Here is a 26,386-nt window from a genome sequence, read left to right on the forward strand (position 1 = left end):
GTACCGATAAGAATGCAAGGCTGCAGCAAAGGAATATTAAAGCTAAACTAGTTTAGCACAACTGGCAAAAAACAACTTCTTTTTTTTCTTTCCAAGAGATGCCTAAGACACTCTGCTTAAGAAAATCTTCACTTGCATGAGTCAAGGCCAAAACCAAATTAGGTATTTTTGTTCAAAGGGATAGCAAGCAAAAAGAGAGCTGCACACCACTAACTACCAGCTTCAGCATTTTTAGATCCTCCAGTTTAGAAATCAGACAAAATCCAGACTTGGGACAGAGGGTACCTCCTCCCTTCCACTGAGCCTCTCATGACTGATAGACTTAGCTTAGATAGCCAGGAATGACTTGGATGGAGTTTGGCCACTTGATGCAATATAAAAGTTTATACGCAAGTGACACCATAGTAGTACTTCAGAAGTTAAATGTAAAAACTTGCTTTAAGCAAAAAAAGTGTATAGAAAGTATATAAAAGGCTTCTTTTTAAATGCTGTCATACAGGTTTAAAGAGATGACAGCCCAAATAATAGCTTTGATCTGAAGCTGTAAATAATTCCTATGGTTAAAAACGTAACACGAACATGAGACTAAGACATCAACACTGTCAAACACACTCGTAGAATTAAAAATACTTATTTGCCCATTATCAGAAGTGGTACCCAGTGGTACTGACAAAGTACCCCTTCTTAGGTGCTGAAGTATGTCCACTCCTCAGGAAAAAGGGGTAAGGCTTTTTGGAGGCAGTTGGCTGAGCTGGACAGCAAGGAGAAAGCGCTGGGGAATGTTTTAGTCCCCACCCATTATCCCCAGCTCCACTCCCCTCAGGAGAGGGAGGTTTTGTTGGCACAAAACAAAAAGGAAGGGCAATGTGGTGTAGAACCTTCCTCTCATCTGATGTCATAGGCAGTGAATAATTATTACACTTCAAAGACTCTGAGATTTCCAAAAACACACGTGAAAATGTTCCTACCATCTCAAAGAACTGGAAGAAACAGGTCAACCTTTCCACCTTTCCCTAAATATGGGACAGCACATCCTTCTCCATGGATCCAGCAACACTGGCCTCTCCTCTGCGAGACAGTGACATCACTGACACATGCACTCATCACCAAAAGCTTGGCAGTGGATCCTAGCAGAGCCCACACCACTGTGACTCAGTCTCTGCACTGCTGCTCTGGGGCTCCAAGCTTCAGGAGAACAATGCTGGCACCCCTTGAAGAAGCCGTCCCTACACACAATGCTGACCAGGAAAAGTGCCCATTCCATGGGATAAGATGGAACAAAGCAGATGCAGACATCATCACTGCATGACTCCTGACCAAAAAAATAAATAAAAATCAGAGCTTCCTGCTTGCAGCAACTGATCCCAACTGCCAGACACACCACCACATGCAGAGCCAGCAAAAGGAAAACCATCAGAAGCTTCTGTCAACTGGACTTTTCAGAACTGGACATCTATCATCAGCTGACTCATGACCACAACACCACTTGGACCATAAAGCAGCTCCAAACAACTTCCACTGTGCTGGTTATTTAAATCCTCCACAAAGCAGCTCATGATGTTGGTGTAAATGGGCACAAGCCAGATACCACAGTCACAGATACACAGCTTCCGCAGTTTCTTTCACCATTCTGACAGCACCATGAACTGGTGAGGGAGTCTCAGTAACCATCACACACAATCTATATCCCCTTCTAAGTTCCTCCTTCTGGAAGCAGAGATACACTGTTCTACTACTCAGTCCTACTCAGCTGGGAAGGATGTTTTCTCTGCAACACAATATGAGTTCCATTAATCATTCCAGAAGATCCAACGCACAAAATGTACCAATAAAGTAAGTTCTGGTTGTCAGTGTGCACTTCCCTTCCACGGGAGAGGCATCCCTTATAATTAATTAAATACAGGTTATAAAAATAACATTTGGAACCCTTTGAACTTTCTGTCTATCAAATGACAAATGGCATAAATCACCTCATCTCACAACTCCAGCGGCACCAGCCCCACTCTGTTCCAGGGTATTCAGCAAAAAGACAGTAACAGGGAAACATCTAAAGTGCAAGACACCAACATGGATTCTCTTTTAAAAAAGGTCATTTTTATATCCTGTAACAAAAGCTGCATCTGTAACCCAAAAGGCTCTAGACTCCAGGGACTGGAGTTAAAAGAATCAGAAGGCAAGAAGAGAGAGAAACAGAATCTGGTTTTGTTAAGATTCATTTCCCTTCCAATACAAATATTACTTTACTAATATTGTCCCCTTTGGCTCTCAGTGTTCCTTTCTTTTATGTTCTTCTTCTGATGTCTACCTGGCAGGTTTTTTTTGGGGTGATATTGGTGGTTTTGGGGTTTCTTGGGGCTGTTTTGTTGGTTTCTCAAAGAGAACAAGCAGATAAAATTCAGGAAGTTTCCCTCAGGGTCAAAGTCGGCCATGTGGTTTCAACTATGCGTGTTTGCTGTTTTAATAGCTGATGTTCAAGGAATGAAAAGGTCACATCACTCCAGTAAGAGAAGTTTCACAAGATTCTGAGACTGGGAATCTTTAAACAAACAGGCATCTAAAATGCAGGCCTACCTTGCTGTACCAGTTGAGGCATGGCTGGACCACATCTGGATCATCAATGCCATTTAGTTCAACATACCAGATACTAAAATTGAAGCTAGGTCCCCAGGATAAGAGTGGAACTGGAGAAGAAAGGAAAAGGAGAAAAGGGATGCATAAACATCAAACAGACACTGTTGCAACAGTATGCTTTTAAAGTTTACACAAAATTCAGTGTTTCTGACTTAAGTTCTAGCTCATTTAACTTAGCTTAGGAAAATTACCAAATACATCATGTTCAAGTTTGTCATTTAAAGCAACCTGTGCTGAGCAACATTAACACAGCAGATCATTACAAAGCAGAAGCTTGCTTTAAGCAAAAGAGCAAAAACACTATCATTAAAAACAGCTCCAAGAGGCAACAAGCTTTGACAAGGACGGGAGTCACGAGCATACTAGCGACAGTATTTGCTCCTCATAGTACATTTATTTCCCCATTTGTCAGTAACAATTATTTTCCCTAATGGTGAAGACAAGAAGCTTGGGTATTTTAAATTGTACAAAATTAGTAACATCTGCAACTTGTGGAGGAGGGAAAGAGGGATAACTGTCAATTTCTAATTTAAAAACTCTATTTTTAAAGCTCTAATCTGTGCAGGTTTTTTGCTGATATTCTTTTATCTGAATATTGGAACAAATGGACTTGAAATACTAAAAGAACCATGAAACACACTACAGCCTCTTACCTATGGCTTCTCTAGCACTCTGAGTTAACATCTCTGGCCTTGCACTGATTTTGTGATTAATCTACTGGTTAAGACCTGGTTCTGATTTTTGAAGCAACTCCAACTCCCAGAAAACTTGTGTGTGAACTCTGACTCCTTAAAACTGCAGTGAAATCAAGTGGTTTCATTTCAAATACTTTTGTTTCCTTTTTATTTGACTGTAACTGATAAACAGGAAAAGACTGTATTAAAGTTGAATGAGCAGTTACCAGCAACAGCAAGGAGTCCACTACCTCCTCCCTTCCACTACTTTTGCCACAGAGAAATTGCTTGTTGTCTTTCAAACCACCATGAAATACCACTGAGATTAACCAGTTGAGCTCATGTTTTTCTGACCTACTCCTTGAGGAAATAAAAACCCCAAACTCATCATAAAGTTGTTCTTGAGCTCTCACAGGTTCTTAAGTATTTATACTTCAAACAAACTACATCTGTGATTGTCTGCAATGTGTTTGGGCACAAGGCACATGTTCAAACACATGATTTTCTAAGTTTTAGAGGGTGTATTTACAAACCTATTGCTAAAGACTCATAATAACTTCTGGGAACAGTCAAGATCCAAGGAGACTTTGTATATGCAACTCTTAACTGATTTCAATATCCCTAAGAAGGTACTTTCTATGTTACAGCTCTCAAACCATCTTTTCAAATACTTTTTTTTTTTTTCAATTTGATCGCTCAGCACAGAGTGTGATGCTTTCAGAGCAGCTCCTTGTAGGTGCATGTTTGTGGAGAAAAGAGATAAGTGAAGTGGTCAGAAAAACCAAGAGTCACCTGTCTCCCATTCACATCCCACACTCCCTGCGCAGGAAATTTCCCTCCTGCTGATTTTCATCCCCTGCACAGGCTTAGGGTTGCCAATTGGGTAACTTAACACCATAAAACATGACTGCCGCTAAATTCAAGTTGAGTCCTGGATATCCTACCTAGTACTGCAGTCTGACAAAGTACCACATCTAAGGGTAACACCTTTGGTCTGTCCTCAGACCTGAACACACAGACCAGACCAAACCAAGGTTAAATTTGGTATTTGGTCAGCTATAAACATCAAAGTCTATCCAACAGCTCACTGAACTGAAACACTCAACTAGACCACAAACCACCTCAAATGGGCCAAGACCATACATTTCCTGATGGCAAACCTGAGACCAATTTTCAAACTGAAGTATTACCACCTTCTCTGTCCACCTCTATTTCTTTTCAGCAATTCTCCTCAGAACTTACATGAACTTCTCCCAGAAAAAAAACTAACAATTCACCCCCTTATCTTTGAGGCCAACTACAACATGTAAAAAGTTATTGGGATGTACAGAAGAATCCAGGGCAGCTCTCACCAAAATAAAAAGCAAAGCCATCAACTTATTGACATTTGTCCTCTCCACAGTTAACTGAGAGCTTCCAACAGTCTTTTTACCAAAACAAAAGAACAAAACACCAGAAATTGTGATTTTTAACAGCAAGATTTTCATGGTGAAACCATCTTTTCTAAGCAAAGCACATTAAGCTGTAAGGGGAGGGGAAAGCAAACACTCCCCCAGCACTGCATAGGCAGAGAAAACTGAACCTGATCTTTGTCAACTACTTCATAGGAGCAGGAAAAGAAACAAAGCTGAAGGTTGAGACCAGAATGTGATTTCTGTTCCAGTTAGGCAAGTTAGTGTTCTGCTGGATCATCTCCCCATTTTAGAACTTCTTTCCTGACTCCCAGGAGACACCTCTCACCCTTTCTTTTTCTCTCTCTCTTTTGAGGCCTCCATAGGAATGCTCAGATCTTCAGAAAAATCTCCTTTTAGAGCACCCAATCTGACTTATACCTGGAAAGAGGAGGCACTAAGTGCAGCATGGAAACACTTTTTTCTGCACACCTTTGAGATGGAAATACACTACAATCAAAGGTGTTGAAAGCCTAAAGCTATATAATTCCTCCACTTTTTATCATAAAGCCACCTCACCATGTTTTTTTTTTCCTGCAGGTACTACAGCAATCCATCTTAAAAGGTCTAACTGTTCAGAATACTTGAATTGTCACTCCACAGTGAGAGATGCTCAACAGAGGAAAAAATAATTTTTTTAAAAAAATCAATATTCTTCTGAGAAACAGAGGGTATTTGAGTCACTTAAACACTTAATCCATACAACAATGATTTTAGGGGATACTTCTCAATAATAGCTATGCCTAGACAAGGACTGCAACTCTATAGTAGAGAAGATAATAGCAAAGGCAATAAACATGGTAATTTTAAATACCTCTCTCCAGCTAATTTCTGTGTCCCTTATCTACAGGCAGACATACAAACACGTACACTTGCAAAAATGAAGAAAATATCCATTAAAAAAGTATCCCTCATTTTTGCTCCATCAAAGCCTAAAAATCTTGAAGCCTAGTTACCAAATCCCATGCTAGTAACAAACTGCAATGAGAATTACACCTGGCATTTTTCAAGTTCTTTCGTGGCAATCAGTCTTTACACCTTCCGCTTTCAAGGACACAGCACAGAAAAATCTCTGCTTGGAGAAATCATGAGAACAGAGCCAGAAACAAAGCTCACAGACATGAAAAAGATTATTCTTCGATACTTGGTCTGGATAAATATCTTCTTCCCTCTCTCCAGTTCTTTAATGAGGTGCTACATGAAATTGTAAAAATTACCTGTCAAGTAGGTCAAAAGCCTGCACAACTGGGCATTTCAGTGCTCAGGAACTGAAGTTGAAGTAATTAAACTAACAGAAGTGCAACACTGTTTTTGACAGAAGGAGAGAGGTTATTCCTTCTATGTTTTATGAGCCTCCAAATTCCTCTGATAGTTGAGGAGAGCCTCTATGAGCAATGGAGGCTGGAGCAGGAACTTTCCCCTCTCCCATATCTCCCTGTGGTTCCTCCTGCCCCATGCCCCCATGTAAACCCCACTGCTGTGTTATCGACAGTGCTGTTGTAGGTCCCTGTGCTGACCTGTGGAATCATAAAGCCAATTCCTGAAGCAAGTGCTGCAAACCCCCCAACCCAAACCTCACTGATAGCAGGATTTCGCCGTGTCAGCCCCCAAGAGTCCAAAAGGGCAGATTTTGGCCTCGTTTCCTGGCACTGTTACAAGGAACACAGCACGGTGCTTGAAATTTTGAGTTACTTTGGCTAGCAGCTTGGAAATTTTAACAAACTCAAAACATTTTCAAGCTGTGAATCCGAAAAATAACAGAATTTCGTAACAGTGTTTTGCAGTTGTTTCACAGCAAAAAACGCTCTCACAACTTCATCAACAAAATGACACCAGCCATCACCCAGAGGCTTTCGTAGGTTTGGGTGAAAATATCATTTCCAGTTGTGTCTTAGCTTAGGAATTTCTTCATGGAAGACAGTTTCAGGAAATGAAATGCTGTAAGTAAAGGAAAACTCATCTCAAACCATAACCAGTGAGGAAGTGACAGCTCAATGCAAACCTAATATTAATGTAGATAATAACGTTTATTCATGGAATGGTTCGGGTGGGAAGAGACCTGAAAGAGCATCCAACCTCATCCCCCTGATGTGGGCAGGGCCACCTTCCACTATCCCAGGTTGTTCCAAATCCCATCCAGCCTGGTCTTGGACACTTCCAGGGATCCAGGGGCAGCCACAGCTTCACTGGGCAACCTGAGCCTCCTCACCCTCACAATCAGGAATTTCCTCCTAATATCTAATCTAAATCTACCCTCCTTCAGATAAGGCCATTTCCTCTTGTCCCATCACTACATACCCCTTGTGAGAAGTGCTACACAAAGATTCCATCCCAAGAAAACATGGTACTCATGTAATTTCAGAGGAAAACATCCTGGTAATAGAAATTAATCAGCATTTCACTTTCTTAACAAGTTTCAACTCGAGGCTACACTTCATTTCATCCGAACACACTTTCCTGGAATACAATTTACACATCCAAAGAAGCAGCCAGAAACCCTTCCACTGACCCATTTAGCCCTCCAGGAACTACTTGCCAGTTTTTAGCCACTGAAAAATAACATTTTCCAAAACCTTAATGCTGGAAGCTTCAGAATAAAAAAATAAAAAAAATAATGTTTTTAAAAATTCATTTTACTTCCCTGATGTAGTCAATCTTTAACTTGATTCCTCTGCTACTCTTGAGGTTTCCCAAAGCCAAACACTACAGTTGCTTCCAAAAGTAGCAGCCAGAAACCAGCCCAGTGAACAACCAAATCCTCTGCCTCTCTAAGAACAGGAAACCCCACAAATGATTACTGGATTCCCAGCCTAAAGCTTTCAGTTCCTGACAAACATGAGGAGATTTAGGAAGAACACACTGGAGCAAAAGACTCTGAGGGGAGCCCCCACACAGCCACTATCATCAGAGTCTTGGCAAAGGAATTGCCCAACACATCAAACCACTCCTAAATTCATCTGAATTAGCCAACAGGATCTTATCCCATTTTTCAGCAACTACCTCCTTGCTCTATTTTTAACCTTAAACAGCTAGTTTAAACCCAGTCATTCTTGTACTTTCTCAGTAAGTAGGAAGGGAAAGATAAATTTACTGAGCAAGCTGAAAGGCTCCAAATCCTTGGATCACATCCAACAACTATAAGGCTCTTGTTCTCTCTGGCCTGCAGAAAGCAAGGAAGAGATATCCTCACCTGCTTCCATCACACATCCCAGTCCCTGGCCTTTGGGAGCACCCCCTCAGCCCCTGCCCCAGCCAAAGCACATCAGAGGACACAACCCTTCCCTGCCCCTGGGTGTCATCATCAGCCAGAGGTGAGTGAGATATCGTGATAAGAGCAGCAGGGAGAGAGCAAGGGAGGCTTCTGCTGTTGCTTTGTGTGTTGAGAGCGTGTTTGAGAACAAAACTTTTCAAGCTTTTTCAGACTCGAGGGCTGTCAACACTGAAACTTTTACTGGTATTTAGCTTAGTTATTTATTTAAAGCTCTATATAGCAATTCATAGGAGGACAGTAAGCAGCTTCTCCCGCAATTAGTTGACTCAACAGCTGTATTTCTGAAAATTGCTCTATTTTGCTTTCACTCCCCAGGATCTAAATTATGAAGCTACTATTTCTTATTAACAGGACTTCACTGTGTTCCAATCTAACCAGCCTAAAAGATGATGAAATGGAACAGCTATTGTGGATACTTTGCCTGAGTACAATGAAGTCACAAGTGCCAAGACAGGCACAAGTATCAGAAGAGATTATTTTCTACTCAGAATGCTGAAAAAATGCATTTACCTATCTTAATGAATCGACAGGGGAACATCTGTTCATCAATTTTATGCTTCAAGGTGAATGTTTCTTTGTTATAATCATTCTTTAAGCCACTGTGGGAAAAAATAAATAAGGTTACTAAATCTTACCTTGTATTTTAGGACTAGCTAATAAATGCAATCTAGGTCACGCCTGAAACACGCAGCTTGTTTCACACCACTCTGAATCATCAGTACACGTGCTGGACCCAGGCCTGGGCTGCTCTCCACCTACCTGTGCCTCCCTGGGAAGCAGCACTGGGATTTTGGGAGGGAATTGGCTTTGGATCAGTGCTGCACCTCTGTACCTGGTACCCTGAGACTTCAGCTCCTGATGTGCTGAGCTGCACTCTTCCATTCTCAAGAGGGAGACGGATCGGATCTCAAAGTTAACACCCTGACAAAGTGCTTTGTGATTCATTTATGGGCATTGCTTTCCAAAAATATCAAATATTTAGTATAATTTATCAAAAATCTTAAGTCCATTTTTACTGAAAATACAGGTAACAGGTCCCAAAATGAGGATTTTTATTAAACTTCAGCCGAAGTGAAACGATATTAAATGTCAATAATTACTAAGATACTAAAAGACGTCTTCCCCCACAGCTGTAACAGCAAAAAAGGCAATTTTCAAGACTGATCTATCTAAAGAGGGCAAAAGTGTGGGAAGGGCTGTGAATAAATTCTGTACGGTCTTGAATGATACCTGCAACATTTGTCCATGGCTACTCTGCTTGACTACAGATGATGTACCCCATACGTTCCCTGGAGATGGAGTTCTCTTCTGTAGGCCTCCCAAAACACACCAGTTCTTGCTACTCTTTTCTCTTGTGCTCCTGGATTTTAACTCTCATTTCCCTTTCTGAAACAACACTCTCCTTAAAAGGCCCTTGCAAATTTATATTAGCAACTACTCAGAAGTTCTGGATAACCTGAACAGCCAAAAGGCTCTTTTTTTAGTCCCTATCACTACAACTCCACCAAATCCAACAAAACAAAGGAAAATGCAGGTTTTCATTTGCCTGTTTGATTTATTTACCCATCTGAAAAAGGCAGAGTAGCTGACTAGTTCAGATCTTTAAGGCTGTAATGAGGGCTTTGACAAGGGGAGGTTACTTGGGTTTTTAGAAGTTACTTCAAAGTCCCCTACACTTGGGGAATCATTTCTCCCGTGCCACAGGCACAGGGAAGGAAGGAATTGCAATCCAGCACTCAGCTCTTCCAAATCCCCAAGAGCTCACTCTCCACAAACCCCCTGTGGTTAGAGCAGGATAAGGAAGGCTCCTGGAGCCAGCACTGGGATTGCTGCTCCCTGACCTGATCACAAAATGGCAGGGCCACAACCACAGCTCTGCCCCACTGCTGGCCATGTGTCTGCTGGGCAGCCAAGGGGAGAAGGGCATTTTGGTCCAGCCTTTACAATTCCCAGAGGTGACAGAACCATGTCTTACCTGGATAAGAGATCTGTCATATTCTCCTCATTCATCCCACCAAAGACCTTAAACTTCTTTAAATTGCAGACATGTGTTTTCTCATATTTGCCAAATGTGATGCTCTGGACTATGGCAGGTCTTTCAAGCTTCAGAATCAAATACTGTGGAAGAGAAAACAGTGAGTTTGAATATTAAAGCCAAAGCTGCAAAACACACTAAGGGAGAGGCATTACAGCCTTCAAATATTCAGTTTACAAAGCCAGAGAATGAAAGTGAAGATGAAACATCCCCATTACAGTATTTTTTCATTTGTCCTGGAATGAAGGAAAGGTTTTTTTAAAAATATTATTTTAAAATCAGCTCATCTAAGAAAAAGATTTGGTTGAACTACTTATTCCTAGCAATTCTATTCAGAGCTTACATACATTCCTTTAAGCTGGACACAAGACTTCCTGAAATCAAGCAAATAGGATCAAACTACCGAGAGTGAAGATTCAAACGCCCACTACAGCCTGAAATGAAACCTAAACTGCATGCACAATTAGATAAATACAGTATGTTCCACATGCTAAGAGAACATCCAATTACTTTCTCTCTCTGGGCTGACACTGTTTAACCACTGAACACAAAGTTTGGTGTGTGGCGAACACAGGAACCAACTGCTTATTAACCATCCCAGATAAAACTGAGCCACTTCATTACAGAAAAGGAGTTCTGCACAGAAAATGATGAAAATGTTCTCCCTTGTGAACATCTGCTGCCCTTTCACACTGGGGGGGACACAATCTGTGTATGAGTCGTCAGATTATTTATACTCAGGCCACAGCTACCAGCTTCACCAGCACTGCTGGAGGAAGAGGTCTGTTTGCATGGAAAAGCACTTGCACCATTCATCAGGGACCACTGAGTGCCTGCCCCTACCCAACAGCTCTTGGGGAGATTCTGGAGACACCTTGTTTTGCAGAATACATCCAGTTTTATATCTGAAAACAATGTGTTTCACTCTCTCCCCTGATTTCTCAGAAATAAGCAGTGCACCACAGAGGCAAAGCACAAAATGACAATTACTCATCGTTCTGGATTTTGCTACAAAACCCTGTCATTAGGATCCCAGCACGTTGTAGGACACCTCCCACCACAGGCTCTGCTGATGGCCCTGTACTCCGAGCAGCAGCACTGCCAAGCCAGACATGATGCCTGAGCTTTGTCTTTCATCGACATCAAGTCGAGTTATTTGCATGCGTGTGGCTGCTTTCTGTAGATCCTGAGAGGAGACTGAGTAGTATCTCCTATGCTACACATCTTAGGACAGTATCTACTATCATAGACAACTCCATCAGTAGGGCAGTCTTACCCTAGAGAAAGGTAACTTTTGTGAGAAAAGCTGAAAAAACTTACTCATCCATTTAGCTTTCAGGGTTTTTTTTTGGTTTTTGGGGTTTTTTTTTGGTTCGTTTGTTTATTTGTTTTGTTTGTTTGGGTTTTTTGGGGGGGGGATTTGTGTGGGTTTGTGTTTTTTTTGTTTTGTTTTGTTTTTTTGTCTCAGCCTATAAAGCAAATAATTCTCAGTCTAGGAGCAGTATTGATATTGTTCCGGAGAGCACCAGGATAAAGATATGAAGAATAAAGGTTTGACCTCAATGGCTGGTTCCTACTCCATTTACAAGAAGCTTAGATTAAGAGAAATACTTGTACACAGAGCAGTTACAGATGAAGATGCAGACTGGATAGGTACTAATAGCAGATTTACTGGCAAAGATGTTTCCAGCATCTCAATTTTTTTCAAAATTAAGAAAATAAACCAATAGCAGCACTGTGAGGGTACAATAGAAGAATGCTTTGGTGCTTTTCCAAATACTTTTCATGAAGAATTTCTACTTTTGTGAAGAATACCATCCACCTAAATGTCAGAACCCACCATTTACACAGCAGCAAGCCATGCTGATGTCTCAAAGTACTCCCCAAACTTCAGGAAAAAAAACAAACCACTAAAATTCTATAGAGAAAACTGATTTTCTTAAGCAGAAGAGAGAAAAGGATGAGCAAAAGGAGGGTCCTTTAATGAGCAAGGCAGCACTTGATACATGGCACAGCCCGCTGCCAAAATTCCCATACAGAACAGACAGTACACAATGTCTAAGAACTCCTCCTACACCATCATATCTTCCCTGCAGATTTCTCCTAAAGCTGGAAAAGTGAAGCCAGCACTACCAGCAATTGCAATTCTTAATCCTGCTGGAATTCCAACCCTAATGCCTGGGCCACGAACACATACTTTCTCAAGTACCACACAAGATTTTCAGAAACTTGGCACAAACGTCATTCTGCATTATTCAATTCTTACTCTAAATTAAGGGAGAGAAAACCAGGACTGCAGTTAAATCCTTTATGCCTAGAAGGGAGCAAGGCACAGCAATTACTCCACATGGCCAGCAGTGATTTCTTAACCCTACAGGTAGAGAGGGAACTCTGCTGCCCTCCTTCCCACTTCCACACATCCCACCACCTGCTGAGTCATGCAGACCTTACAGAAAATAGAAGCACAAAAGCTAAACTCAACCTTTTTCTGTGAATTATCTGCTGATTGATATGGAAACAAAGGACAGATTTGCTATAAAACCCTGTGCCCTAGGTATGTGTTTTTCTGGTTTATAATGCATACACACGCACATCAAACTGAAAGCCTTTCAAACTAAAAGATAAATTTAGATTAGCTATTAGGAATAAATTCTTTACTGTGAGGGTGATGAGAGTCTGTGGATTCCCCATTCCTGGAAGTGTCCAAGGCCAGGCTAGATGGCACTTGGAGCAACATGGTCTAGTGGAAGTTGTCCCTGCTCATGGCACTGGGTTTGAAATGAGATGTTTAAGGAGGACCCTTCTAACCCAAACTATTCAGCAGTTTTATGATATATGTAACAATACAGACATGTATTTTTTGGGTTTCTATACAAACACACACCGCTGCCCCTGTGTGGGTACCAGCCCTGAATCTCACTGATGTTGAAAAAACACACTGCCTCAGGAGCTGCTAACAGCTGGCTGCATGGATATTTTTGGACTGCTCCCAGGATTTTAGCTGTGACAGACTATTCTCTGTAGCTCTAAAAGATGTGACAGAAGTGCCTGTAGGATCAAGTGATTTAGTCAACCTGGAGAGAACAAGTCTATGAGATTTCAGGCAAATACACCAAGATATTTGACACTTTTCCATTTTATTGCTGTGAGCATCAGTACATTTAATGTCCACATATTCATGCAGTATTCCAAAAATTCGAATTATAACTGAAGTGTTTGTCCATTAGAATATGGCACACAGATACTAACTGGTATGACTGAGCAAAAAAGCCCAGTTGTTAGGACTTAAATCACAACACTAACAAAAAAGAGGCTACAAAACACTAGAAAAGGAAAACTTCTGGTTTGTGATTCAACACATTTGTAAGTAAATATGCACAAGGAGCAGAATAAGTCACATATGGCACTTCAGCACCCCAACACCTGCTTACAGTGCACCGCCCTAAAAAGCTAAGTCCAGCCTTGTCACACTGGGAGCTGCAGCAAATTCCAAACTTTTCTGAAGCTCTGGTCTGTCCTACCATTTGATGACAACCATATGCAGGCTGCTGCATCACACAGTGTAAATTTTATTAGCATACTTTAATTCCTGATACTATCTACAGAGCAGGATGGAAATCAGAGAAAAACTGGTCTTCAGATGCAAAACTGAAACCAATTGTTTGGACAACACCACTAACTTTATGCATATTGATCTTCAACTGTTCAAAATTCCCACCTCCCCAACACTGGAATGGGCTGCCCAGGGAGCAGGTGGCAGAGTCACCATCCTTGGAGGCATCCAAGAAACAACTGGATATCACATTTAACTGGACCCTGGCACTGAGAAGGTGGTGACTGGTCAAAGGCTGGACTCTGATCTCAGAGGTCTATTCCAACATAATTGATTCTGTGACCAAATATGATGAACCAGATTCCAAAGTGCACTACGAAGACTGCCCGTACAATTAGAACCACACCAATGTTTATCATTATCTTTCTCTTTAGCCAGCTCTGCTCAAGTTGGTTGGTTTTGTTTTTTTCTAGTTAGGAACAGTGAAAGTTGCATTGCATGGAAAAATAAGACCCACAAAATAAAAAGGGCTGCCCTTGTCCACAGCACAAACATCTTGATTGCTCTCGCAATTAAGCTGGTGGCTAAATAAAAATCTGTGCTTGTGTTCTACATGTTATTAATCAAGCCACTCAGGGGAATTAAATGCTCTGCACAGTCTTCCACATCAGACCATCACTGCAATCATCAGGATGAGCCTTTCTGACAGGGCCGTGGTCTCCAGCATCACCAGCCTCATTGCTTCACACTTCCAATGTAAGCCGAGAACTGCATTAAAAATAGAACCATCAGCCCTCTCCTGCCTGAATAGGTTACTACATAACAGGTTTGTTATTAAATATATAATTTCTGGGTCATCTATTTCAAGACTCAAGAAAGATATCTAGTTTAATAAACAGAAAAACAGCTGTCAGATGTATTTCCTTTCACTGGCACTCATTCATAACCAACTGGTGGCTTTCATGACCACGAGAATTATTTAACTCTACCATACCCAGGGAGCCAGGAACACCCTTTACTAAATATAGTCACGTGGCAGCATTTCAAGTGTCACCACTTCCACTTTCATTTTCTTTCTCTTTTTAAAAAGCTTTGGTATGGAGTTTCGCACATTTACTGCATTTTCATAGAGCTACTGAACACATTTTGATGTTTTTACCCATGTTCTTCTGATTCATGCTCTGAAAGAAAAGGTGCCTGGAAAGGTTTTATTTCACTCAGTGAGAGAAGGGAATAAACTCATGTTTAGGGATTCACTCATATTTTTACCTCTAAGCCAGCACAGCATCATCACCTCAGCAGGGAATTGCTAAACCCTGGCATTAAGGTGAGGCACTAGGGAGACCAACACGAGCGAACAGGGCTGCAGAGCTTATTAAAATATCTCACATTGAGCACGCTGGACATCAGTCCCTGTGTTGTGCCTTAGCCCTGGTTTCAGCTAATAAAACTGGGAACAAGGAGAGCTTTATTTCCCTGAGTTTTAGTTCGCTTCCTGCCCGGACCATTATGGCCACCCACACACTTGAGCAAGTGCGTCACCGCACGAGTGACCAGCTTTTAACTGAAGAGCTGCCAACACAACACCCATAAAACACTTCTCAGCTTCATTTTCTATAGGATCCATGATGTTTATTCCAGAGACTGAAAGACACGTGTAGAAATCAACATTTTTAGGAATATGAACTATCCAACTTGATTTTTCCCGAAATTGTCTCCTCACCACACTTGTAATTCAGTCATTCGTTGTTTCAACTGAAGTTTTCCAAGCTAAGATCCTGCTGTAAGAACTTCAGCCACTGGGGGGAAAAACAAAAAAACAAAAAAAAAAACAAAAAAAAAAAAAAAAAAAAAAAAACCAAAAACAAAAACAACAACAACAAAAAAAAAAAACCGCAAAAAAAACCAAACCAACAAACAAATAAACAAACCCCCAAGGAAGCAGAACACCTATATAAATGTTTTTCCTGCATTTAATTTGGCAGCCTTTCAATGGACAAGGTGCAAGAACTATTTTGATCAAAATGCGACCAAATCTGGAGTTCTTTCATCTGTCAAGCATGAGACAACACAAATGGGAACTGCTTCTACATACACAGAAAAAACAGTAACTGCACTCCTTGCACAAAGGACTCTCCTGCAGATTTTAATTCCCCACTTCCTCTTTCCAGCTAATTTTTCAACAGAGAAATTAAACCGTAAAAAATGTTTTACATGAATAATTAAACATTCAGATTAGAAACATGAGAATTAGCTGCAGTATATAGTACCTCATATAGTATAAAGCCACTGCAAATACATTGTCTCTTACTCAGTGCTCAGGATTGGGCTTGCTGAACACACCACAAACTACACAGTACTTTATATTCTCATTATTAGATACAAAAAGATTCAAACAAGAGGATCCAGCAACACGGTCTTTTCCAGTCAAGCAGCCAGGTTTTCTGTTAGTTTTGTCTTTAAGTAATAGAATAAAACTCAATACAACTACTGTTTTGCCAATCCCAGTTGCCACGTGAGGACTTTTTTTTTTTGCATGCCAGGCCTTAATTCTGGATCTCTAAAATGAGTCTTGATATGTGACACACAGGTAGATGATTCCAGTGTTAATTCATCTCTCTCCTACCAAGAGGTTACAGTTAAATGCCTTGCTTAGCATGCAGAGCAGCACCCAACTCTCCAGGGTTGGAGTCAAGTCATTCTGCAACAGGATCTCCATTCAGGTCACGACTCATACACATGAAATTTTTGGAAGACATCTCTTTAACAAGCTCGTGTGGTTTGTACAGAAGTCTGCCACTCTAATTAATCCCTGCTTAATCTACATGTCTGAGTGTAACCTGCATCACTCCTTGTCAGCCTTAAGTATAAACTGGGAATATTCTAAAGGATCCACTTACAGGAGATGTGTTTCCAATCCAGAATCAGATTTATGAAAATACTGGATGTTCAAGATGGCTCAGAAAATTAAAGAGTGAATTTAGGCAACAACTAAGAGTACATCTCAGATGAAAAGCTCAGTCCAAAGACACACCATGAGTCAACCCCATCCTGGGAAAAAAAGCCCCCCAAGAAAAACACGAGCTTCCTGCATGAAGGAAAGTAAAGGATGGCACTGGCTGGGATACAATCCATGCTCAATACCCATTACTCTGCAATCCATAGTTCCTAGATAGACTGAAATGCTTCAGGCTATGGATTAAAAACATACATTGTTTATCAAAATATAAATAAGTAAAATAATCAAATTCAAAGAGCAGTAGATGCACAGAGGCATCAGAAGGATCAATATCAGTCTTTACAATCAGATTTAAGGAACATGTTAACGGAATACAAAGGATACCTTTCCTTCTCCTCTAAAAAACCCAAAACCCTAATTTTACAGACACAATGACATAGAAGGATTGACCAGAAAATCCAGGTGAAAACTCTTCAGCTGCAGATGAGGTGCTGCTCTAGGGAGCCATGGGTACAGACTCTGGATTTTTAACACAACTCCAAGATAAAGCAGCAAGATTTACCTGGAGAAAAATCCAGTGAGATTTCACTCATGAGGAATACCTGGATTAAATAAGTAGATAAGCAGAACTTTGCATCAGAGAGACACTGTGCAAGTCATTCTGCCGTGTATCAGTGCTTTAAACAAAGAATTGAAAACAAGCAGCGTAAGAGACATAGAAGCTGATCAAACCATATCAGAGCAATAAGGTACAGATCTAACACAGAGGGAAGGATAACATTCGTTAGAGAAAAAAAAACAAGTGGAAGAGAATATTCTGGATAATCCAACAGCCTTAATAATAGTGAGAAAGCAAATTAGATGCTAAAATCAACACAAGTCTTATTTTAATAAAGTGCTTAACCAGCAGAAGAGGTGACATTCTTGTCTCTAACCAGAGGCCACATTTCTGAACGTTCTGTAAGGAGAAACAAACAGCAGCTCCTTAGATCTGGGATTCAAGGCCAAGAACCTACAACAGCCTCCAGTAGTGCTGACAAAGGGGGACCTGCATGCCTCATTAGCAGCTTAATCTCACCATAAGGTTTGATTATTTCCAGCACGGCCATGATTGCCAAGGAGGAAACCTGAAACGTCCCCCGCAATGAAGCACTTCTAGAAGGATCACAAATTGCCAGAAATGTAAATATCTCATGTACCAACCACCTGCATTTTCCTCAAGAGAAGGAAGCCTATAAATATGTCAATGTCAACAGCAGCAGCCCACATTTAAAATAAAAACCCCAGTGTACATTAAATTGTACAACACAGCTATAGAGCAGCAGATTCAGGAGCTTACCTGGGGAGGATAATTGCTTTCTGAAGACCATCTTGAGGATTGATCATTTGGCCTATCCACCAAGATATTCCTAAGAAAAAAGAAGCCAAAAGTAATTTTAATAACAGCTGCATATTTTACATCTCCAATAAATACGTCGTACACCCAGATCAGTAACATTCTCATGCAACTACCTAAATCATTAAGTACAGACTCAGGTTCTCCCCATTCTTTATTAAAATTTTTCTACATTGCTGTTTTACAGAACCCATCAAAATACGCCTTCGAGCTCTGTGGTTGTGAAACGAAGCTCCAAGCTGCAAAAAAAAAAAAATTCAAATTGTGAAATAAATGTAAAACAGATGAATTTACATCGGCCTAAGTCTGTAATGAAGTGAAAAAAAAAAAAAGACGGGCTTATACACCTCAGAAGGGTAAGAACTTTTCAACAAGGTTAAAATGATGAGCAGTTGGAGGGTTAGTAAGCCAAAAACTCTGCTTTAGGAGACAGGCAATACTGGAAGGGAGAGAGAGGGCTGCTAACCTACTTAAGCTTTCCTGGTAGAAAGATGACCACCCAAGTCATGCCAGATTTTAACAAGTATTTTTCATGAGCTACAAGCCCAGAACAAAACACAAAAAAGCAGAAGTTCAACGCTTCAACCAGCAAAATTGAATTGCTTGCTTCACTTTGAAATAGTACAACATTTAGGTATTTAATAAATTCAAAATAGTTATTTTTTGGCTAAAATGAAACAGATTCATCATGAAAGTTACATGACACATCTGCTTTCTCTTCTATAACCATGCAGTAAAGCTCACATCCCAGATTAAACTGAAAAAAAAACCTCCTAAAAATCCCGAAAATATATAATTATTGGCAAGGTGACAATGCACCACCTGCTGGACAGGGCTTGTGAGCTCTCCACCACTTCCAACTAACGAACTAGTCAGCTCATAAAACTTATGTAAAAAGAAGGAAACAGTCATCAAAAGGCTTCTGCCATCTCCATCTGCTGTGTAGGAGGAAAAGAACACGAGCATCTGGATTACTACAAAGGGCTGGAGGAAAAAGCTCTCCAATGAAAGCTCCAAAGGGAAAGAGGTTAAGTCAGAGGTTGAGCATTACCAGACAGAAATTAGTTGGCCCTTTCCTCACTGGGCAGCCCAAAATCACCTCAGCAGCAACAGTATCCAGGCAGTCCCATGATGAGACAGGGGACAGGGCCAGGAGCCACACCAGGGTGGCCTCTTCAATCTGAACACTTTTGAGAGCTGGCCAAGTGGCTGTGTCTATCCATAGGCTTGGAGAACACCTCCGGATTTTCACACAGTGCAGGAATAAAACTGAAGTTCCCCCTCCCTGGAGCTGATTCCCATCACAGCACGGCATGTATTAACACAGCGATGCCAGCACCAATCCAGGTCTGTGGCTGTTTTATTCACCCATCCCCACCTGGGAAAACGCAATGGAACAGCACTGCCCTCTGCTCCAGCCGCAGCCAACATAAAAAACCTGGCTCTACATAGTTCAACATCCAGCTAAGAACATCATCTGCAGTGCAAAGAGGCTCAATTCCAAGAGAAAACTGGCCCTGTCTTGTAATTACAACTGGGACAAAATAAACCAACCTAAGCAAAGAGAAGAATTTGGGAACTGAGACACAAATTTCTAATAAAAGCTGCCAGTTTGAAAGCTAAGTCACCATTAGAAACCACAAGACACTTGCTTTTGAGAAGAATCACCTGCAGTTTCCTGTACCATGCCACAGGCAAGACATGCTATTTAATAAATTCTTAATACCTCTTGGTATCTGGAGAGAGAAAAAAAAAAAGGCTAAACTTAAAGATATGTATCTTATATTAAATACTTTAGGGATACAAAGGCAGATAAAACTAGATAATGCTTTATGGCTTTCCTCCTTTATGGAACTTTATCCTAATCCTGGAACATAAGAAGACAAGTTACCCTACGGAATAAATTCTATTTATGATTCCATTACATTTGTTTAAACATTAGACAATAAACTCTTCATACTCTGAGCAACACTCGCAGGAACTGGCACTGCTGCATGGTCAGATAATGCCCAGCTGGAAAGAGGCATTTTGCACCTGGGACAGAACCCAAATATCATATTTTTAGAAGCAGATTTGTTTGCTTCTCCAGGTCAAAGATCAGTTTGCCACAATCAGGGAAGATCTCAATCAGTACAGCTAGACAAGATAAAAATCATTCCACAGAGAGAGAAAAGAACAAACAGCTCACACAAAATAAAGGCTAAAAATGTGAAAGATAAAGATAGCACTATCAATGGAGTTAGAAATGTTTTAAATACATGGGTTATTAATTTATTAAGATTAAACAAACACTGAAGACCAAAGGCCATGTGCACAAAGCCAATTTACCATAAGAGTTTAGGAAAATTCATGGACTGGGAGGAATTCAAGCACTGCAGAAGCCGTGAGGCAATAAGAAACAAACAAACGCCTGTCCTAACAGCAGACGCCTTTTTCCGTGTAAAAGCCCTTTTTCTGGACATCACAAAACTCCTACACAGTACCCAGAGGGAGGCTTTGCTGATATGACACCTAGATTAAAATCTGAGAAACTTTAAAAGTGAAAATTCCATTAACACAACAACTTTCCATGTAATTTTCACAAGACATTTAAAAAAAAGGTATTTGTAAGCCCTCGAGCTACCACAAGTACCAATGGTGTTACGCAAGCTTTTCCTGCGAAAAAAGCAACCCATTAAACGTGGCTCGAGATAACTTCTCATCATCAGCTGTGGATACAAGATCGAGTCTAGCAGGAATCTGCAACACTGCCAAAGGGACCACACCCCACCCACTCGCTAAGGATCCTCCCCCTCCCGACACCAGCAGCTATAATAAAGACTCGCATAAATAACTTCTTTCCTCAGAACAGTTCTCCAGTTCAGCTCATACTGAGACTAAAAGATGAGCAGCTGGATTGGGACAAGAGGTTCCCACTGAAGTGAACTCTCAATCCTCCCCCTTCCCACTGGAAAGAAACTACTAAAAAAAATGAGGTGACGTGGCACCTCTGCTATGAGAAGCAAAGCAGGAGGGGCCATTTTATTAACACCACAAGCAATTCCAGAGGCGGCCCTGCTGTGCTTCATTTCCTAACCTGGCTGCCTGCACAGCTATCTGCAGCTAAGCCTTAGTGTAAGCATTCCCATTGCTGAAGAGTGGATGGCTTCATGCAGAAAGTTCTTGGCAGAGCATAGGGCAAGTTTCTTTTTATTACCCGGGCAGACGCTGGTCTCACAACTGCTGGAAGGAGATAATTTTTCCTTTGACCAGCCCAGAAACCGTCACATCCTTTGTGCCAACTGTTGGCTGATCTCTGCTGGAATGACAGAGGTGTCCTTCCCCATGCCTGTGACTTCTCTGTGCAAAGAGCTCTGTAGGTTCAGGCACGACAGTCGCTAAGGGAGAGTTTTCCTTTGCTCCAGCGGGGAAGGGAGGCATAAGATGACTTTGCAGAATACGCTGCAAATTAGGTTTAAGGTTGCTGTAATTTGCATCTAACCTAAATATTTTCATGGAGCTGCTATTAGGGAAATCCATGACTTTAGGAACGAGTCTTTAAGCATAAACAAATCCCAAACACTCTTTGCTTGGCACATTCCCATGGCTCTTCAGAGAGCAGCTGTGCAGGAAAGGGCACAGGCTTTGCGAAGAGAGGACTTGGAACTCAGACTCTCTTCTTCAAAACCACAGAACTACCACGCCATTACACTGCAAAAAAGGCACTTGGAGTGCTAGGAAAACACAGACTGGCTGGAAATGGACTAAATACTTGCTCCAGCGTTGACCACGTGATAATTCTTTCAGTTTTTTCCTACAACCATCCCAAAAGAGATTGGGAAGAATACAGCAACTGGAATACAGGGACTAGAATTTCCATTAAGTCCACTGTAAGACGTGGTGGACCCAACTATTCCAAACATGCAGAACCCTCCCAGCAGCCAGCAGAAAGCATCCACGGAGATAATCCTGCCCAGCCTAGACACTGGAATGTACACAGAGCCTTAACCAAGAAAAACGGGGAAAAAATTACTTACCACTTAAAAACCTAATAGACTGGAAAGAACTACAGGGTTTTTTTTTCTCCTGCAACTCCCATAACTCACTATGAGCTTACTGGTTTGGAACCACCTGGCTACAATGTTTGAAAACCTGCAAGTACCTATGGGTGTCCCCTAAATCAAGTCAAAAAATGCTTTTTAGGTTCTGCTTTTTAGTTTCTCTCCTTCTCCTTGGAAAAGTTCTCTGCTCAGACTGGCAGAAGGACGTAAAGACATGAAAACGTGTTGATTGAAACACAGCAAAAACAGAAAGTTATTATGCAGATCCATTCAGGAAAAAAAGTTTGGGGTTGCTTTTTTACAACACAGGATTTCTTAACCTCTTGCATAGCAAAACAAAGTTTGAATAGAACATGTACAGAAGTGCACAGTTTTAAATATAATAATGCCACGAGATTGGCCAGTTAGCTGCTCAATTTTGATTCACCTCCTCAGCAGTCTCACACTATTATCCAGTATATTAGAAACTTATTTCTATCAAAACTAAAACAGCTTAATAAATACAGCATTACAAAAACACACTGAAGAATTTAGAAATCTTGCAGAAATACATTCATCAGATTCACAGCTGACTATACTGGACAACAGACCTGGCATCACTTAGCTCTGGCCTAGAAACAGCCCTATTATAATCAGGTTCTCAATTTTTTCAATGAAAAGCATACTCTTGGTTTTTTTTTTGATCCGCCCATCATCACTGCCAGACCAACCAAACTGCTTCTTTAATGCTAAATGACCCCGTCGCAGACATTTCCAGTAAGGCAAGTTAGGAAATACATGGGATTTTTTTACTCCCTCTATCTAGTTATGACTTTTAAACAAGACTTTTTTGATTCATCAGTTCTTCCTGAAGACATGACAGGAATTGAGTAGTATCAATAGTGACTAAAACTGCAGCAGTGCAGTGCAGAAGTCACAGAATCTCTTGGGGCTGGGAAAGCCCTAAGATCACCAAGTCCAACCATCAAACCAGCACTGCCAAGGCCACCACTAAACCACGTCCCGAAGTGCCACATCCACTTGTCTTTAAAATCCCTCCAGGAATGGTGACTCCACCACTGCCCTGGGCAGCTGTGCCAGGGCTGGACAACCCTTTTGGTGAAGAATCCCTTCCTGATATCCAATCTAACCCTCCCCTGGCACAACCTGAGGTCATTTCCAAGCTACCAGAACCCGGTAAATTAACTTCTATTCCAGTGACACTCAACAACCCTAAATCACGGATTAAACTTTTGACTATATCACTGAGGGATTCAAATCCCTTGGTGGCAACAGCTCCCAGCTCCAGGCTGGGAATATCAGTATTAGCCCAGAGGAAAAACAAACAGGAGAAAAAAATAAAGTCAGGCTTATTTACTTAGGTTGGTACCCACAGTAACTTCACGCCTCACAGATTACCAGCCTAATTGGCCCAACATTCAGGGATTATAGTTTAGATGCAATTTCACTGCTAAGTGATGCTGAGAATCATCTAAGGTTGAAAAATTACCAAGGTTCATTCTCTTCCTGCACTAACTTTAGGTTTAAATTTAAGAATCATTAGATCACTAAAACAGATATTTTCTACGCAGTTCAATTAGTGTCTATCTGCTGTTTTATAAGAAAATAACTAAAAATGCCAGTGACGTTAGTGAACTCAGTGATTATAAAATCATCTGATGCAGTTTCTTTTACTCATTTCATACTCTGTGTTCACCTGTACGTATTATTATCCTCAGTAAGGATATTTGAGCACACAAGGACATCTGAATTCCAGCCTTTGAACTAAGCCTAGGTAAGATACCAGAAGACTCCCTGAGTAGAAATAAATCCCTGGCTTAATAAAAAGACCAAGAATAGCATGAATTCTGCCCTTCAAGACTCAAGGAAAAAGATGAAGAGATTACACTCTTCAGCTGACTGAATCTGTAGCCAACAGATAAAATACTGGAGTAAAATCTTTCAGAGTTTAAAACATCACCACCCACAACCACCGGATAACAACGTTCAGTTTTCATTTTGAGAAAATCTCATATCTAGCTTGAAAATAGTTTGGATTGTATGTGAACATAGGGATTTCTACTGCCAGCAATCACCAAAAAAGTCACTGAACTTTGACTTTCCAAATCATCCTCAGTTCTGGTAGAGCAGTCCACTTCAGCACTGCTCACTTCCCATTTCCAAAAGCATTTCCCTGGGACTGGACAGATCCTTTTTAAGCAGATTAGAGGAAAGCAATGTCTAGCACACATCTATGTGAACTCCCTGTGCTGTATTTTTGGAAGCAGCACAACCTCAGTAAAGTATTTCTGTTTGACTAATGCACATATGGAAAAACTTAACGAAGGCCAGGAAGTAGATCAAGGCCTTCCACGATTTCACAACAGTGCAAGGATGCTCCTATACTCCACAATATCTGTAATAATTCCACTCAGAGGAAGCCACAAAACCAGACAGAGTGATTGCATGTAAAGATATACATTGCTAATGTAAGCCATAAACACATCTTTAATACTCATCAGCACTGTAACCTCACACCCAGTAAAAGTTCACCCAAAAATCCAATGCCTGTAAAAGAACTTAAAGCAGATTACGTTCAACAAAACAGACTGAAGCGCCCTCATGCCCAAACTGATGTCAAGTTTGGATGTTTTTCCACCAAAACTCCATGGAAAATGACTCCTGGTTCCAGGTGGGAAAACTTTCACAGATTTCTTTTCAAAATAAAGCTTCTCTCACTGACAGTGCAACTCAGGGAATGCAGAAGACAAAATACTGATGTGGGAAGATAAGGATGTCTCACCCTGTTAAGTGCTGGTCATGTGGAGAAACACAGTACAGGTCAAACATCTGACCCTGGTTTACATTAGGGAATAATTCCTTATTTTGGATCAATATACATAATTCATGCTAAAGGATACAGCAGTTCCCAGGCCAAAATTATTTTCATATTTGGCAGCTTCCAAAGCCTGTAGCAGAAACCAGGATTCTTAGAAGACAAAATTGAAAGTTAGCACTAGTACACTGTCACATAGGAGTGGAGTGGGAACTCATTCATCAATTCCTTATTCATGGGTCAATTTACCTAACCCAAATTTTTACCTATAATTTAACACTCTGAGTTAAGAGCACCTCTTTACTAATAAAACTTGCAAGTGCAGAACAGGCTAGGAAATTGCTGTTTAAATATAATTACCATAAGAGCCAAATGCTGTTTAAACTCTGTACTGACAGAAAAGGATTCCAGAAAAATACAGGTCATGTCCTAAACAGAGTTTCAATGTTTTTTCAGGCACCTTCCCAGAGCCTGAGCATGACATTACAAACCCAGCCAGTCTCAGGAGGAAAGGCAGGGAAGACCAAGGAAAACACCACCAAATTCAAACTGACCAGAGCACGATTTTTTCTCCATGATGAAGATCCTGTCCTTTTCCAGGAACAGCAGAAGGTGCCAGCAGAGGAAGAGCAAGTGCTATCAGCCAGTCTGCTCCTGCAGTTTAAATTCAGACGTGCAGGCTGCTGTCCTCAACTTAAATAGATGGTTTGTGCTCCTTGATTTAAATTGATCCAGGAAATAATTTCTCAAGGATTATGCACATTGAGTTGCAAGTAATGACTGAAATAGCAACTACCTAAAGCAATAAACCACTCTGGATTTTCAGTGCTCCTCCTCCCCTTCCAGTAACTGGTGTATTATGGAATTCAGACCCAGTGAACTTGCAGCTCGCCCTTCCCACAGAATTCAACAGGCCAAAAAAGCAAAATTATATCTGGGTTTACAAGTTTATATTAAGACGCAATTAAAGTCAAGCACTGGCTTGCTTTGGAACAAGTCACCATCTATGTAAGTGATGGAATCAGTGCTGCCCACACCACTTAATCTCAGCAAAAAAATCCGGAGCAAATCACAAAATCGATGGTAGTGATAAGCCTGACCATTTTACCAGCAATCTGATAAAAACATAATGAATGTACAGAATTAAAAAGCATATTCTTTGCCATGAAAAAAAAAATAAAATCAAGCAGACTGTACATGATGCCTTGAGCAACGTTTATCCCAAGGAAAACTGTGACTCAATAACTAGTTAGTCTTTAAGCCAGTAATTAGTAATTAAAGGCTGGAAAACTTTTATTCGACTCACAGGCTATGCAGCCACATCCACAGCAAATGACCCACAATGTGACAATGTTAACACCTCCCATGAAAATTTCACATTCTTAATGCTCCTAAGATAAAATTCTTAATGCTCCTAAGGTGAAATGCCATCCCAGAATATGCTGAACATCAGAGCACTACAGGTTCTGCCAGGTTGGGCACACCAGGGAACCTGAGCAATTAGCATTTCACCTTCCTCCTTCTGCCAGTGAATAAACCTGTCTAATCTCTTAAATAATGT

General features: G+C 40.9%; 1 protein-coding gene across 1 annotated transcript in view; it reads right to left on the reverse strand.

Annotated features, from left to right (window-relative positions):
* The window catches only part of MKLN1 (muskelin 1), a 102,289-nt gene that overhangs the window by 70,420 nt on the left and 5,483 nt on the right, over window positions 1-26,386 (reverse strand). The window contains exons 2-5 of the mRNA XM_066182660.1: window positions 17,914-17,983; window positions 10,003-10,145; window positions 8,538-8,626; window positions 2,572-2,681 (exon numbers count right to left, since the gene is read on the reverse strand). Coding sequence (XP_066038757.1) covers window positions 2,572-2,681; window positions 8,538-8,626; window positions 10,003-10,145; window positions 17,914-17,983 — 412 coding nt within the window. The remainder of the gene's footprint in view (window positions 1-2,571; window positions 2,682-8,537; window positions 8,627-10,002; window positions 10,146-17,913; window positions 17,984-26,386) is intronic.

This window comes from Chamaea fasciata, unplaced genomic scaffold, assembly GCF_029207755.1.
Source record: "Chamaea fasciata isolate MVZ Bird 193981 ecotype frontalis unplaced genomic scaffold, bChaFas1.0.hap1 SCAF_5, whole genome shotgun sequence".
Lineage (NCBI taxonomy): Eukaryota > Metazoa > Chordata > Aves > Passeriformes > Sylviidae > Chamaea > Chamaea fasciata.